Source organism: Culicoides brevitarsis, chromosome 3 (genome assembly GCF_036172545.1).
Source record: "Culicoides brevitarsis isolate CSIRO-B50_1 chromosome 3, AGI_CSIRO_Cbre_v1, whole genome shotgun sequence".
NCBI classification, from domain to species: Eukaryota; Metazoa; Arthropoda; class Insecta; order Diptera; family Ceratopogonidae; genus Culicoides; species Culicoides brevitarsis.
In genome coordinates this window covers 10,722,756-10,740,620 of record NC_087087.1, presented here as the reverse complement: position 1 = coordinate 10,740,620, position 17,865 = coordinate 10,722,756, and the positions used below count along the sequence as shown (strand labels likewise).

The window sequence follows — 17,865 nt, the reverse complement described above, 5'->3', positions numbered from 1 at the left end:
CGCTCCTGACAAAAAATACATAATCTCGTCTTTAATTTCATCTAAAAAAAAGTATCATTTTCACGGCGATTCTTTACATTTTTCTTTTCTCTTTCTCTCTATTCCTCTTAATAAATGCAATCTATCCATCAGTCAATCACAATCGAGGAATACATAAAAAAAAAGAATTTAAAATACTTACATTGAACATTTAAACGCCATTTATCTTCGATTATGCTATCGGGTACGACAGGATTCTCCGCACGACAAGTTAGATATTTCCCATCGTCCTCCATGGCGGGCGTGAATGTCAATACGCTCAACGATTGATTGCCTTGCTCGGAAAACTACATTTTTTTACGATTTGTCGTGAATGAAAAAAATGAAAAAAAAAAGAAAAAATTGTTAGAAAAAATTCAATTAATTAAAAAACGATAAAAAATGAACAAGAAAATGGACATTCAGTGTAAAATTTTAACCACGCACGAAAAAAAAATGACGTTTTTTAAATTAAATCTCAAATTCTCTTCTAAATTTAAAAAATTAAAGGCGTGAAAATTTTTCAAAAGAAATTTTTCGATTTTCAATTTTTTCTCATGAAAAAAAAAGCTTTGAATTTTAATTAACATTAAAGCAAGGAAACCACCACCGAAAAAACGTGTGTGTAAAAAATGTTTTACATCAACCTTGAATACGTTAGCGGGTGGTGCGTATTCCCATGTCATTCGTGTAAAAAGCAAAAACTTATTAAAATTTAATTATGTCATCATCAAAGACATGTTCGCGTGAAACAGAATGGAACAAATGTACATCCGCATTATTTCCAGCAAAGCAAAAAGTAAATAAAGGCAGACGACAATATGGGGGTTCCTTAATTTGTTCGAACACAAAAAAAAAGAAGTAACAAAAGAACGTGAGGTAATGAGCTTAGAACGCGAAATGAAAATAATTGTTTGACAATCTACTTACATTTTTTGACATTCGTTTTAACTGCTTGTTACCTTTGTACCAGGTAATCATGGCTTCCGGCTTCGAGCCTGAACTCTTGCATTCTACGTCGATTTGTTTATCGGCAGAGATGAATTTTTCCTTAACTAAGATATGTACAGCAACGGGTTTTACTGTGAAAAGAAAAGAACAAAAAATTAAAAAAGTTTTGAAAAATTTATCTAAAATTCAAATTCGAGGTCTATGATTTTTGTAATGAATACAACAAAAATAAAATAATTTTAAGAATGACGAGTAAGATTCACATAGTGTAAAATTTCTAGTTCTTCAGAATTTTTTTTTTTTGGATATTTTAAAGGCGAATTTTGCTAATTAGGAACGCTCACAATTTTTGAACTTTTTAAAATATTGCAAAAAAGTTATTTATTTCATCAAATTTTGGATTTTTTAGTCTTTTTCCATATTTTTTTCAAGAAATTTTCAAAAATTTTTTAAATATTTTCGATTTTTAATGATTTTTGTATTAAAAAACAAAATTTAACATGAATGTTCTTCTCTAAAAATATTTTCAAAAAAAGTTTTTTTTTTAAATGTTTTGACAGTTAATTTTATGAATTTTTTTGTCTGAATTTTTAACTTGAAATATATTTTGTACGTAAAAAATTTGGAGCGGCCTTATTTGTTTTTAATTTTAGCTAAATTTTTTTTAAGTTCTTCAATTTTTTTTTCTTAAATTTACATTTTGTTTTTGAATTTCAATTTAAAATTTATTGTAATTTCTATTTTTTATTGAAAAATAATGAAAAATTTAAATTTTATATTGAACTTTTTATTAAATAATTAAATTTTCATTCAAACATTCTTCGGTAGATTTCGTTCTATTTCAACCTTTAAAAAATTTTATTGGAAAATACTTAAATTTAATTTTTTCATTGAATTTTTCATCAATTTATGAAATTTTCATTTGAAATTTAAAACTTTGGCTTTATTTTGACATTTAAAAATATGACAGATGTCAAAATTTAGAATTAAAAGTCAATTTTTTACCTATTTTTAATCAAACATTTTCTTTGAAGGCTCTTTAAAGTTAAAAGTTGGACTATAATTAGTACTATTGATAAAGATATTAAAAAAAATTGACTTTTATTTCATTTTTTTGACATCTGTCATTTTTAAATGTCAAAATAAAGCCAAAATTTCAAATTAAAAATGAAAATTTCATAAATTCATGAAAACTTTCATAAAAAAATTAAATTTAAGCATTTTCCAATAAAACCCAATAAATGTCAACACTTAACTTTATTACCGCAATAACAATAACTCGTCAAAATTGATGCATTTAGGAAGATAATCCCCCAATCACCATCATTAAATGCACATATTGTCGTGTTAAAATTAAATGAATGATTTATGAGTATCCTCGAAATATTTTTCCCATCGCATCGGCGACACGCCCGTGTGTCAACTTCATGACAAATTGGATAACAATGTAATTATAATTCCTTCCGATCCGATCAATCGACAAATGAAAATAATAAATAAATAAATTTACTTACAATTAACATCTAGAATAACAACTTTATTATTTGGTGGCGTGAGGTTCGTATTGCTGGCGACACAAACGAGACGCGCATTCACGTGTTGCCGCCCGACATTCGGATAGTTGAGATGATTGACAACGACACCGTCATCAGCGCGGACTTCATACGACTCGTCGATGACGACGTTGTCCAAGTACCAGGTAACGTTCGGTGTTGGTCGACCTGAAAAATATTCAGAAAAAAAAATTATTTTAGGAAATTTTTTTAGGAAGTTTTGTGGGTGAATGGAGGAGGGTGCAAAATAAATAAACAAACAAGTAAACAAGAATATTGCTCCGTATTTACATTTGGAGACAAATTATGTTTGCAGTGTTGATTACCAACCAGACGCTGACTTTGCAACGTGGAAATCGGTTTGAAGTGGTCCTAAGCAAATAACGATAAAAATATATTTTTGGAAGGTGACGCGATGATGAGAGGTTTTTGTCAAAAGAGCGCTTTTTAACATATTTAAGAACATTTTTGCAGAAAAAAATATTTAAAAATTAATGAAGGTGAGAAAATCAATTTTTTAGAGTTTGTTTAAATTTTTTTATCAGAAGTCTTGAGAGTTAGAGCCTTTCTGAAGGCTCGAACAAGCCTTCCTAGCCACCCCAGAGCCCTTAAACAAAGCTCAAATTCGAAGAAAATACTTTTTCTCCTTGATTGACCTTGAATCCTCGAATTTTTCTCAGAAGTCTTAAGAGTTAGAGTTTTCGGGGAATTTTGTCAGAAAAAGCATAAAAAATGCAAGAAAGTAGCGGTAGACTTTTGAATTTTGGGTTCTGTAAAAAATTTTAGTCAACAGAATACTTGAACCTTTTTTCTTGCAATTAGAAAAGGGGGTCAAGTATTTTGTTGCCTAAAATTTTTCACGAAGCCCCAAAACTTAAAAGTCTACCGCTACTTTCTTGCATTTTTTATGCTCTTTCAGAAAAAAATACCCCAAAAGCTCTAACTCTTAAGACTTCTGAGAAAAATTCGAGGATTCAAGGTCATTCAAGGAGAAAAAATATTTTCTTTCCATTGGGACGAAATAAATTTTTTTAAGACCATGGGGTCTTCAAAATAAGGCCCTTAAACTTTAACATGGAATTTTAAAACAATTTTTAATTTTTTGGAATTTTTTTTAATTTTTTTTTTTTTAAATTAAAACTTCGGAATTTCTCCATGTAAAAGTTTGAGGGCCTTATTTTCAAGACCCCAGGGTCTGAATAAAAGGTTATTTTGTTCCTCTAGGTTCGAATTTGAGGCTTGTTTGAGGTTCATATAACCTTTTTAAATATTTTTTTTCACAATAGCCGAAATTTGAATGACTAACTTTAGGTCTTGAGAAAGACATTTAAATATTACAAATGATGTTAAAAAAATTTTGTCTATCGATTTTTTTTTTTGTTGTTAGAGAAAAAAAAACTTTTGAGTAAACTGTTCGAGTAACACCTTGTGCCACTCAACAAACAAATTTAGATTACATCACGACTTGATAACAACTTTTCTTTATAAATTTCTTTAACATTGAATTTTTTCATGCTTTTTATCGATAAATTTTTAAGAAGGCACAAGTCACAAATTCTAAAAAATAATTATTGACCTAAGCTCCGACTTTTATGTTGAACTTTATCAGTTTGACCTAAATATTTACTTTTCATCATTTTGCTATCGTTTGAGCGATTCGCATCTCCTCTCATTAAACGTCACAATGGCCCATAAAACGTAATCTTGCGTGGCTGGTCCGTGTCCCCTTCTCGCAAAACTAACGTCGTAACTCGCATGAATAAACGTCAAAGGTCAACTAACCTTTTTTTTATTCTTCTTCGGCGATGTCATTAATTTTGCACCGCATCTTGTCGTGTGGAGGCAAAAAAGACACCAGCACAAAGAAATTAATAACAATCAAAGTGCTACAAAGGCAAAACATGTCATATCGCGGCATGTATCGCATTTATAGCTCCATTGATGTCAGATGGGGGGATAATAGTTGAGGCGTAATATTGACAAAAGAACCGTTGATGAAATGATTTCAAAAGCGTCACGAGCTCCAAGAAGAAAGAGGAGGAAGAAGAACCGTAGAGCACAAAGTAACGAGAAACAATCGAAAAAAAAGATGAATTGTGAGCGAAATTGATAAGACATGAACTTAATGAAGTACAAAAGTGCCAACGTCGTGCGTTTTAACAGCGATGATGTACTAAATTGGCAATTTGTGCGTCGTTCTTTCGTCTTTTGGTCGAGCACGAGAACGAGATTTTTTTTTTGCTGAACTTGATAAAAGTCTTGAATTGTTGTGATGTCTTAATAGCAGATTTTTTTTTATTACAAAGTGGTCTTTGATTACTTCATTTGTACAAAGTGGATGAAAAATTATTTGATTTGCTCTTCCGCACGATTTTTAAAATAAAAAATGAGCAAAGTTTTATATTTTCTGACTTTAAGTCATGCATTTAAGGAAATTTTTTAAACAAATATTTTATTTGAATTCTTTCAAATCTAAGTTTGAAGAAAAAATTTCTTTAAAAATATTTTTTAAAATATTTATTTTAATTTTTTTTTTTTTTTTTTTTTTTTTTTAAAAATATTTTAATTTTTTTTTTTTTTTTATTTTTTTTGCAAGTTTCTTAATTTTTTTATTTGTTTCGATTTTCATGCGTTTTTATTTTTTTTTTTTAAATTAAAAAAAATCAAAAAATTGTTTTCGAAGCAGTTAGAATTTTATTATTTGTTTTTATTTTGAGCTCACCAAGAACAACTTTAAATTAAAATAAAAAAAAAATAAGTTACGTTTTTTTGACCTTATTTAACAATTGAAAACAAAATTGAAAAAAAAATTAAATTACGAAAAATTTTCTACCAAAATTAGTATTTTAACATAGATTTTTTTCTCCAAAAATATTTTTCACAAAATTATTGAAAATTATTTTTAAAAAATTTTTCAACTAAAATTTGTCATGAATTTTTTTTTTATTTTTAACTTTTTTATTTATTTGAAATCATTTCAAATGGATTTCAAAACTTAAAAAAAAACAACAAATTAAAAATAAAAATTTTTTAAATAGTTTTAAAAAAATTAAATTCAGTCATTTTTGAAAAAATTATTAAATAATTTAAAAAACTTTGAAGTGAACAATTTTTGACAAAAAAAAGTTTTTGATTTTTAATTTTGGAAAAAGGATGAAACTATTAATCACAGTTAAACGAACTTACCTCCACTAACTTCACAAATTAAGGCGACATCTGTGCCTTCGTTGTACGGCTCAATGAGCTTCGTTCTGTCTCTTCGCCGAGCATCATAGATGACGGGTCTTTCAGGTGGAACTGCAAAAACACAAAAAATTAGAATTTTTATTTAAACAAAATTAAACTAGAAAATTTGTTGAGCATTAAAAGAGCTTTAGAACAATTTTCAATTAAATTTCAAACCACCGCACGAAAAAAGCTCTTCATCACTTTTAACACTCCCAACTGCCAACAAAAATAATTTTCAATTCGACTCCTACTTTTTGCAGTATTTTCCTTGTCTGTGTGTGTGTTTGTGTTTATAATAATGCATCATCGCTAACACACTTGACCAATTGCACACAATAAATTACGAAAAAGTTCCAACATTTTGTTTTTGTTTTAAATGCATTTTAAAACAACTTGCTACCATTTATTTATTTCTCTTTCTGCCTCCATTGTTTCAGCAGAGAGAGAAAATCCTCGCAGCAAAAAATAACATACGCTTCTTTTTGCCAAAGCACGATTTGTGTGGATTTTACGCCGTCACATTCCGCGGCACGGTAACATATGTGTGGTTTGGCAAATAATGCAGCATTATCACAAACTGCAGTAGGGAGTTTTATTTTCTTTTTTCGCCTTTTCGGCCCGCACTTACCTATCACAGTAAAATTAATCTTGAGATTCCGCGTGGGGGAGTTGCGGAAGTCGACGCGGCACCGATAAACGCCTTCGTCGGACATCTGGATGTCGTCGATCAGCAATTGCGCTGGATGCGATTGCGTACGGAAGAATGCACGTGGCCCAAAAGCTTCGGGCGATGACCAGAGCTTCGCTTGATTAAACTGCCGACCACGAACATCGAAGCTGTATAGCGGTTCGCCGTTGGATCCTTTGAACCAGAGCACCATGAAAACGGCGTCATCGCGCTCTTGCGGCGTGATATCACAGGGAAGATTAGCTTGCTTTGCAAGGACTCCTTGGACAGACATCGTTGGAACTGAAACGAGAGAAAGAGGAAACCACAATTTATTAACAAGTTGATAAGCAATCAAGCAGTCAAAATTATACTAAACACAGAGGTAAGTTTAATCTATTTTTGAGTAAATATTAGATGCAAAATAACAATTTCAATAAAGCATAAGAACATTTAAATGTTGCTCGAAATTGTAATGAAAATATAGCTGTAATTCATCCTTTGAGATTTTCTTATCCGATAGATCTCCGGAAAATGTAAATATTCGATAGATCAATATGGTAAACCACAGCACTATAAACTTGACCATTTACACACATTTGCTTGATTTCATATTTTATAGCCCTGTGGATCGAAAATAGGTGAGTTTTTCCCATTTTAAAAACGTAAGAAGTTTTCTGATGATGAGGAGTATAAAAAGGTGAATTGAGAAGTATATCAAAAACGAGGAGTACGAAAATGTGAAAAATGAGGTTTATTAACAGTTTGATTCTTCTCGTTTTAAATTTTCATAACCTTTTTATTTTTATATATTTGACTTTCCTTAAAATCGAGGAACTTTTACCATTAAAATGGATATCTAATATTTTTTTTCTTTCAGATTTCTCAATATGGATTTTTCAACGATATTATCAAAATTTTAGCTAAAGCAATTTGGGTAGATTAGTTCTATTTTTCAGCAGTTAATGGACCAACAAAAACGTAAATAGAAAGAAATTGAAGGGCGAACATTTTTAGCACAGAGAAGAAATAGTATTTTAAAATGATTCTAAGTAGTTGTTCTAAATCAGAGTACTTATTGACCTTGCCTTATAATATTGTCAAATTATGTCTTTGGTATGCCTTTTATATGTATTTGGTATGATTTGTAAGGTAAAGGAAGGAAATCGAAAAATTATTAAAAAGTGATCCACTTGTCTCTGATATTTTGGATAACTGGCTACTTTTTTTCAATTTTGACGACTTAAGCTTCAGGAAGAATTAATCAGGAAATCCATCGCATATGTCAAGGCTTAACTTGACAAATTTTGTTTATAACGCAAAAATCTGAATTCCCGACAGCCAAATCAGGAATCTTTTTTAGATCTCTCTAAAGCCATCAATTCCGTGCATCATTCCGAGCATGATATTCTCTTTGATAAGCTGCAAAAAGCTATTATTTCAGGGTATTCTTTGTAGTCTTGGAGGTGACTAAGTAGCTGTATTGAATTTTTAACATTAGTCCATATAACAAAGAGTTAGACCAATATCATAAATACTGATTTAAAAAATTACAAAAAAAAAGTTTGATTTTATAAAAAAAAACCTTGAATTCCTTAAGAAATTATCAAAAGTGGAAGTCATTATGAGTTAAACATTATTCTAAATTTTTGAAGATTCATTAAATTTTTAAATTAACTTAAATTCTTTAAATTTACCTCCTTTTCGTTCTACCGGGCATGTAAATGTACTAAATGCTCAATGCAAATAGACGCACATAACTACCGACACACAAAAGCGTCAGACATTATTTCCAATTAAATATTTAAATTGATGATTTATCTCTTGATAATAATGCCGAGAGTGCATTTCTCTTCCACATGCACTCGATTTCATGATACAGAGAAATTGTAGATTTTTATAAATTATCGCAATTTTCCGGAAATATTTTATTTTATAGTATATTTTGTACATTTCGAGTACATTCGGGGGATTTGGGTCAACTCATCTGTGCCTCCTCCGTACACGAAGAATGTTTTATCGAACAACAGTGGTCAACCATTAATTTCAACATAGTTGCAGCGAAACGCATGAATTATTTCAAAAATATATTTTCATGCAATTGAGTCACCTGAATTGGCAGAAAAAGCCTGACCTTGTCCAAAAAACGAAACAAAAATAAAGCGATTCTCGGAAAAAAACAAACATTAAGCCAGTAATTTATTCAGTATCATGACTCGGTAACAAGAAAAAAATTGTTGCTCAGGAGAAGAAAAAACTAATTCTCGCACGTTTTCTGTATAAAAATGTTGGGTATTAATAAAAATAAATACAGCGAGAAAGAAAAAAGAATATAAATGGAAATGAAAATGCCAGTTACAATAACATCTTAATTTTGTGTCTGTGTCGCTCGGTGCTATATTGCTTCTTTCTTGATGTGACAAGTAATTTATTAAATGTACGTCTTCTAATGAGAGACAAACAAAAGTGTGGAGTGGGACCGAAATTAGTCAAGTCGTAAAAGTGACCATTTTGTGCTTTAATCATTCCTTATCTTCAAGGAGATTTATCAAATAATCTGTTAAAGAGCTTTGTGACCGAAAAATTTGTCTTTTGAGGAATATTTACATGGAACCTGTAAATTGTTGGTAATGAATCTAAACAAATTTTCAACTAAAAACGTGCACGACATAACAACTCGATAACAGCACCAACAGCTGTCTTGCACTTTTCATCTGAAAATGAGACAAAACTTCATCCTTTCACTCTTCTTTCACGTTCTTCGAGTTTCATGCACTTTATTTAGCATCAAAAATTCACTAGACAATACAGAAAATCAATACTCGAAACATTATGGAATGTTAATAATTCAGCAGAAAACGTGTTTTTGTACACTAAAAACCTATAGATGTCTTACTAAACATGATTCATTTGTTCCTTTAATCCTCCCGATCGCAAGACACGTGTTGGTAATGTTACAACTATTTGGAAAACATCAAACTCGAACATTACTCCCTTGAATAGTTAAAGATAAATCTGTGTTACTGTCATCAGCTAAAATGACCAAAATCATGTAGGCAGCAAAAAAAATCATGCACGTGGAATTGCTTTTAATAGCTTTTATCTTTGGATTTAGTCACGTAGCTAGCAGATGGAACTTGTGAATTGGAAAAGGGGTGAATTTGACACATCAAGAGATGAATTTGAGAGCTTTTTGGGCTTCACTTCAGAGATTTGTTAGAACTTTCAATGAGGTTCTCAGTTCAATAGTCAACTCTATGGAATCAATTGTCAGCAATATGGAATCTAAATTGAGTTTAATGAGCCATGGTGAGTTTTCTGACTCCATAGAGACTTCCAAAAGTTCAATTGAGATCTCATAGAGTTGAATTTATAGAAGTCTTAATTCTAAAGAGGCTAAATTTAACATTTTGGAGTCAAGAAATTAACGGTCATAATCCTCTTTTGAGTTTCCATATTGCTGAAAATAGGCTCCATAGAGTTGACAATTGAGCAAATTTACACAAAAATCTTTGAAGTGAAGCCCAAAAAGCTCTAAATTCATCATTTTTTGATTTACCGAACTTCCAATGGGACGATGAGGTTTTCTTAAGGCTCCCGGAGGCTGTGAAGTTCAATCATAAGGCCCTAAAACTCTTCATAGAAAAACTTTTCCAAATTTTAATTTTTTGATAAAATATTTTTTCTTCAAAAAATTTAAAATTTTGGAAAAATTTTCAATGAAAAGTTTGGGGGTCTTATGATCAAGCTCTACAGCCTACCAGAGCCTTAAGAAAAACCTCATTGTCCCATTGGAAATTCGATAAATTAAAAATGATGAATTTAGAGCTTTTTGGGCTTCACTTAAGATATTTTTTTGTAAATTTGTTCGATTGTCAACTCTATGGAGCCTATTTACAACAATATGGGAACTCAATAAAGCTTTCGGGACTCATAAACCTATTTACAGTTCATAGATTTGACAATTGAACAAATTTACAAAAAAAAAACTCTGAAGTGAAGCCCAAAAAGCCTTAAATTCATCATTTTTTAATTTATCGAATTTCTAATAGGACGATGAGGTTTTTCTTAAGGCTCTGGTAGGCTGTAAAGCTTGATCAAAAGACCCTAAAAATTTTCATAGAAAAATTTTCCAAAATTTTAAATTTTTTGAAATGAATAAATTTAAAAAAAAATAAAAATTTGGAAAAAAATTTCATGAAAGTTTCAAGCTTTTCAGGTCTCAAAAAAGTTCACATCGTTCCACTAAGTTCCTTATTGTGCAAGTTTAGCAAAAAAAACCTTACACCTACACCAAAGCATCGATCATTCATTTCGCCAAATGTTTGTTATTTTATGGTCTTAATTTACTACACTTTTGTTTGTTTTTATCTTTCTTTGATTAGTCTTGTCAGAACATTTTTTCTCCATGTCTTTTTTTTTCATGAGAAACTATACAACAAAAAAAAAATAAATTGCTCAAAGAAAATTGGGTTAATAGCAAGAGAAATATCGCAATTAATTATTCAAAGGGTCCGTCTGTCGATTTTCTGATCAAATGAATAAAAATCAACACTTTTTTCTTCATCCATTCCATTCCAAAAAAGGACGACCGAATTTTCTCATGACCATCTTGGGAAATATCTTTTATTTTGTTTTTCTTGATAACCCAAATGAATTTCTTGTCTAATAATATTTTTTTTTGCTGCTATTGATCAAAAAAAAAAGAATGAAAGTGTGAGTGAATGAAAGAACTGAACAAGCGAATAAATTAAATAAACATTTTTGCTTGTTTTCTTGGCGCGCGCATGTAAACAAAAGTAATCTCTTAAGCGAACAAGCAATTTAACGAAGTAAAAGCAAAAGGGATGAAACAAAGTAACGAAAAAAAGTCTATTGTCTAATAAGTTCACGTTTCAATTATAATACTCATGTGTCAAGTTTATATCCGTTGCGTGTTGTGATATAGTTTATGTGTTTTGTTTGCTGGCTGCGTGATGTGTATTGAAACAAAATATTACTTAGTAGGGAAAAAGTAGAGTTTGGATTACTTTTACTGGAGTATGGTAGGTCAATCACGAGTCGATTGGAGAATAATAAAAGACAGCGAAAGGTTGGTCAGCATTATTTTTCGCTATGGATTTTCAATAAAATTATTTTTATTAAATTATTAATTCAAAAATAATTTAAAAACATTTTAAAAATAAATTTTTATTAATTAATAAATAAAAAAAAATTAAATAATTAATTATGTTAAAATTTCATTTTAATATTTTTTTATTTAATTTAATTTTTTTATTAATTAAATTAATTTATTAAAAAATAATACTTTAAATTAAAATATTTTTTTTAAGAATCTTAATTTATTTTTCATTTTAATTAAGAAATTAAGAAAATTTTATTTAAATCAGAGTTTAAATAAAATAATTTAATTAAAATATAATAAATTTTGCAATTGCCATTTCAAATTAATTTTAATTTTTTTATTTTATTTTAGTTTTTGTTAAAATATTAATTTAGAATAAAATCAATAAAAATTATTTTTATAAAATTATTTAAAAAAAAATCGTTTTTTAATTAAAAAAATAATTAAAAAAAAATATTTTAAAAATAAATTTTTATTAAATAATAAATAAAAAAATTAAATAATTTATGTTTTATTGAAAACTAATGTTAAAAATTTATTTTAATAATTTTTTTTATTTAATTTAAAAATTTATTTTTGATCAATCAAATTAATTCATAAAAAAATAATTTATTTTTTTACTTTAAATAAAAAAAATTTTTAAGAATTTTAATTTATTTTTAATTTATTTAATTTATTAAGTAAGAAATTTTATTTTATTATTTTTTATTTTTAATTTTATTAAAATATAATAAATTTTGCAATTTTAAAACATTTTTAATTTAATTTTTCATTTAATATTTTTTTATTTAATTTTTTTAAATATTTTTTTTTTTTTTAGAAAAAAAAATTGTAAAATACTTCATTTAATAAAAACAACTATAACTTCTGCTTTGATATGCAATGAACTTTACAACCGTAAAAAATACATGAAAAATACAATAATACACGAAAAAAATTATTTTCTTTAATTTAATGACATTTTATAATTAAAAAGCTTTTGTAGAAAATTCGCTTGAATTTTTCATTTCCTATTAAGGACTATTGTTAACAAAAAACTACTTTAATTCTCATAAAACACAAAAAAATAATTTTAAATATAAATCTTAGTACACAAAATAAAATAAATCCTCTTTTCATGATTTTTAGCATCACTTCAAACAAATCGAGGTCATTTAAACACACCTTGCCATGATTAATTTTGAACAAGTTCCATTCAAATAAAAAATATTTATCAAAACGCATTAATTCAATTTTTTAAACTTTGTGATCTTTATCACTTTTTTCTGGGTGCACTGAAACCGACTCGTAATTAATCAAGCGAATAATAAAATTTTAAAAATTAATCACCTTAATTCTATTTACTTTTTTTCATTATTATTTATGAATGATCATGAGTACCATGACTAAACTCAAAAAAAAAACAACCAACGTGCCATAAAACAAATCATTTTCACTTATTTTTTACTTTTTCTGGCAGTCAGTCAAGCAAATCCGTAAAATGATGGTTCACATAACGAACGAAAAAAAACTTTGTCTAACAACGAAAATGACTTTGGAAGTTTTTTGTGTGTTCATGTTTTCGTCTAATGACAAGCTGGAACGCAAACAACGGTTGTGTCGGTCCGAAAACTCAAAATGCTTAATATAAAAAGTTTTACAGCCACAAAAAAAAAGTATCGACGTTTGTTCCTCCTCAGTTTTTTTTTTTGCTCGAAAATGGCGATTTTATTCGTTTTTTCAAATGGTTTATTTTATGCGAGGACTTCCGCTGTGGAAAATTTTCTAAATGTAAAACGTCATTTTTATTCCCATTCCGACTTCCATAAATAAATATGAATTTGCAAAAAGTACGGAAGTGAAGAATTTAATGACTACTGATTTTTTTCTCGTATTTATTTATCAGCCAAGCATGGTCATAATTTTTCCATTTTAGATTTTCCCTCTTAAAATTTTTTTTTTTATTTTATGACGAAGACAAAGTTATGGAGCAACATTGTTTTCACACCAAACACATTTTGGTACTACGTTACATTGTTGCCCCTTGCTCACGTTAAGCTCTAGACAAAGAAAATTGTTTTATAAAAAATTCTCAACTAATGCATATATTATTACTTCGACCGACAACAACAAGAAAAAAAATTGTATCGAGGGCAAAAAGTTTTGTTTTTTTTCTATTACGACAACAGCAAAAACAGCTTAAGACAAGAAAATCCGTATTGAAGCCTATTAACTTTTCGGGATATCAGACCTTTTGGATCTCTTCGGTACGTATTTCTTCTGTTTATTTATTTTGAAGCAACAGAAAAAGTAGAACATAACTTTTGTATTATGGGTTCATATAATATTTATATCGAGCAATCAAGAAAGTTATTGTTGTTGTAACTGAAATTCTATATCATTATTGCGTTATTATTACCTCGTATCATGAACAAAAAAAAGTTTGAGGAACTTCTCGTAAGTTAGAGTTGGATTTTTGATTGTGATGATTTTTAGTTTTTTTTAAATAGAATAACTTTAAAATTTCAGCTTCCAATTAATATTTAAAACAAAAAAAAATATAAAAGCCTTTTAACTTTTCAAACATTTTTATCAAAAATAGTTTTTCGTACATAGGCAAAAAAAAAATAAATTATGTTGTAAAATTTTAGTTTTTTGATTGCTTGATATAAATATAATAAATATGGACCAATATATTTTTTTTATTCAAATAAATCTAAAAACTTTAAAGTTTAAAATACAGTGAAAATTTCATAAAGGACAATCGAAATTTAAACTGCAAATCTCGAATCATAAATTTTTTAAATTTATTTTTATTAAAAAATTATTATTCCATTAATTTTTTTACAAAATTAAATGATTTAATAATTTGATAAAACAATTTAAAAAAAAATTAAATTTAATTAAAAATTTTGAAAATTTAAATAGATTTCTTTGAATTTCTTTAAATTTTTAATATTTTATTTATTTTTATTTTTTTATCATAATTTATTATTTAAAATATTAAAATAATAAATATTTAAAATATTTATTAAGTAAAATATTTATTATTTAGACGATTCAATTTAATATTTAATATATATCCATTTTTTGTTGCCCCCCCCTCTGATTTTGTCTAAAAAATTCAGGGGGAAAAGTAAAAATTAAATACAAAATAAAAAATATTTTTGACATTTCTTGGAATTTTTTATTGAAAATTCATGAAAAATTACTATTTATGATAAAATTATTCAAAAAACAGAAGAAACTTGCTTTAAAAAGACATTTCCTATTGAAATGTAGAAGAAAATTTTTTTGAGTCACGTGACCAAAATAATTTTTTTTTTTTTTCAAAAATTTTCATATTAGGAGATTTTATTTGATTTTTATTCATTTTTAAGCTGAAAATTGAAAATAATATTAACCAAAATTAAATAAATGTTAAGAATCAACGTTTAACGTCTGAAAACGTTTAAAAACCACTAACAAAAAATTCAAAAATATTTATTTTTTTATTTATTTTTTTTATTTATTTTTTTTTATATTTATTTTTTTTATTTAAAATTTAATATTAAATTTTATTCGCCTTTTTAAAATTCATTTAAAAAATATTAAATTTATTCGCCTTAAAATAAACCGAAAAAATTGAGATTTTAACTGAAATTCTATAGAAAAGTAACGTTACCCGTAGACTTCATTCTACGTAAAAGTCGAATTTTGTTTTTGTATTTCAAACCAGAAATTTTTTGTCGAAAGAACGTATGTGCTCCTATTTTTCCAAGAATTAATTTCTTAAAAATTTTTAATTAAAAATTAATAATTAAAAATTTTCGGTTAATTTTTTCAAAATTCTTAAAATTTTAAGTTTTTAGTACATCTAAAATTTATTTTTTTTTTTGAAAATATCCAAATTAAAAGTTTAATTTCAGAAAATAATCTAAAATTTTAAACAATTTTGGCGGCATTTTTTAAATCTGCCAACTGGATTTTTTAAACCTTTTAAACAATCTGTTAAATTTATCGATTGTCTACTTTTTTGCTTTTTTATAAAACTTTTCTTTAATTTTCACCGAAAGAATTTTTATTTCATTTAATCGCTAAATTCATCATTTCACCAAAAAAAATCACACGCTGTGCAACTAATGGCTTGAATAACTGAAAACTTTATTATCATTGCATAAATTTAACTTTCTTTAAAAAGACAACTCAAACCCGAACAAATAGAACTTTTGAAGACAAATGAAGAAAGCATCTCAATCCGCTTTTCTTGCAACTTTTCAACCTTTCTTCTACAATTTAACAATAAATGTGCATTTGACAGCTGCAGCGTTTTATTATTCTCTTTGTGCAGTGAGACTTTTTTCTTTTTGGGGTAAGCACAAGTCTCTTCATTAAACTTAATTTTATGTGTCTAAGGAAATGCAAAAACAGCTTCGTATCTGCTTTTTGTCGTCTTCATTGCAGTATGGAGCTAAAGTCTTGTCATGCCTTCGTGCCATTTAAGATAAGAAGACTTTAGGTTTTTAGTCATTCGTCTCATTTTCCAACACAAAGAATATTTATTGTGTCGTCTCTCTCTTATTCAAACACTACTTTGTCCATTTTATTCATTCATGAATGCTGCAAAAAACATCGTCTGAAGTATCTAAGAGCATTATGTGCAAAACTGTATTATTTATTGCAAAGACAATGAATACGGAATTAAAGCTTTTATTATTATTATTTTTTATGATAACGTTTTTTTTTTGTTCCTAGATGGAAAAAGCAATTGTCATAAGCTTAAGTGTTCTTTCTGTCGTTGCGACATATTTTATTCACATAATTACTGCATATTTTCATTAATGTAAGAGAATTGTGTAAGCGTAAATGGGAAATTTATTCAAATTCAAGTTGTTTTTTTTTTCGTTTTTCTTGAATGCAACGCGCTGGAACAATTATTGAAAGGAACAAGTCACAAAAGGAACTCTTGTAAACATAAAATTAGTTGCTTTTTTCACACGAATGATAATAAATAAAAGACAATTCATCAACACAAAAACTCGTCATTTGACGCGGAATTGAAGAGAATCTTTAAAGATTTTTTTGTTAGCTTTTTACCTGTTTTATGAGGTATGCAATGAATCTTGCACCAATTTTTTTCAACTTTTTAAGAGTTTTTTAAATTAGTTTCGCGATTTTTTTGCTTAAAAACCTTCTCATAGCTGATTTTGACAAAATACAAAAGAATTTTAAGAGATTCGTGAAGCAAAACTTGAGTTATTGCGTTACAAAATTAGTAGAGTATCAAGTCTTAGTGTATCAAAGATGGATGAATTTGCAGATTTGGGAAATATTTCAATGAAACTTTTGTAAAAAAAACTAAACTTAAAAAAAAACAAAAATCTAAGCTGTTGATCTAATGTTGATAGTTGGGTAAACTCTATGGACAAAAAAGGGCAAATTAACTTCTTAAGAGGTTAAGAGCTTAATTTGACCAAAAAAGGGGTTAATTTGATCTGATTTTTTTTTCGTCCCAAAGGAACCTGAATAGGTTGACTTTTAGTTTGAATCGAGTCAATATATAAAGTTTGTTGTAACACTCAAATCTTAAGGAAGAGATAAAATTTTCTTTCAACTAAGTTTTTTTTTATCTATTTTGATACTTAATGATCAATTTGAGTTAGAAAATTTTTTCTAAGTAGAATAAAATGATCTTTTTTAAGGCCTTGGAGGCTTAAAAATAAGACCCTTTAACTTTTCATACAAATTTTTTTCCAAATGTTCTCGAAAAAAATGAAAATTTTCCTATGAAAAGTTATAGAGTCCTATTTTAAGCTCCTGGTGCCTTAAAAAAGTACGCTTTATCCCCTAAGGAAAGAATTTTTTAGCTCATATTGATCGTTAAGTACCAAAGTAGACAAAAAACTAAGTTGAAGTAGAATTATGTCTCTTCATTTCCATTTATTGTAAAAATTTACCCTATGGGCGAAAAACGGGTCAGATTGATCTCTTAAGGGATCAGGTTGACCCATTGGGAGTCAAATTAATCCCTTAAGAGAATTTTTGATCCCCTTTCGAGTTGGTCAACCACAGACCCAAAAAATTTAATCAATTAAGAGGTCATACTGATCCCTTAAGAGATCAATAAAACTCCTCCAGGAGAACAATTTGATCTCTTAAGTGATAGAATGACCTCTTGAATGTTCTCTTAAGGGATCATATTGACCTCTTAAGGGATCAAAATGATCTCTTGAATGATTCAATTTTTTGGGTCTGCAGATGACCGACTCGAAAGGGGATCAAGTTGATCTCTTAAGGGATCAGATTGAACCCTTAACGGTACAAATTGATTCTAAAGGGATCAAAAAATCCCCTTAGGGGATCAA

General features: G+C 27.8%; 1 protein-coding gene across 1 annotated transcript in view; it reads right to left on the bottom strand.

Moving 5' to 3' along the window:
* LOC134835187 (uncharacterized) overlaps positions 1–17,865 on the bottom strand; it is a 61,536-nt gene that overhangs the window by 21,176 nt on the left and 22,495 nt on the right. Inside the window, exons 3-7 of the mRNA XM_063850058.1 lie at positions 6,379–6,720; positions 5,709–5,819; positions 2,484–2,690; positions 949–1,100; positions 182–326 (exon numbers count right to left, since the gene is read on the bottom strand). Of these exons, the coding sequence (XP_063706128.1) occupies positions 182–326; positions 949–1,100; positions 2,484–2,690; positions 5,709–5,819; positions 6,379–6,720 (957 nt within the window). The remainder of the gene's footprint in view (positions 1–181; positions 327–948; positions 1,101–2,483; positions 2,691–5,708; positions 5,820–6,378; positions 6,721–17,865) is intronic.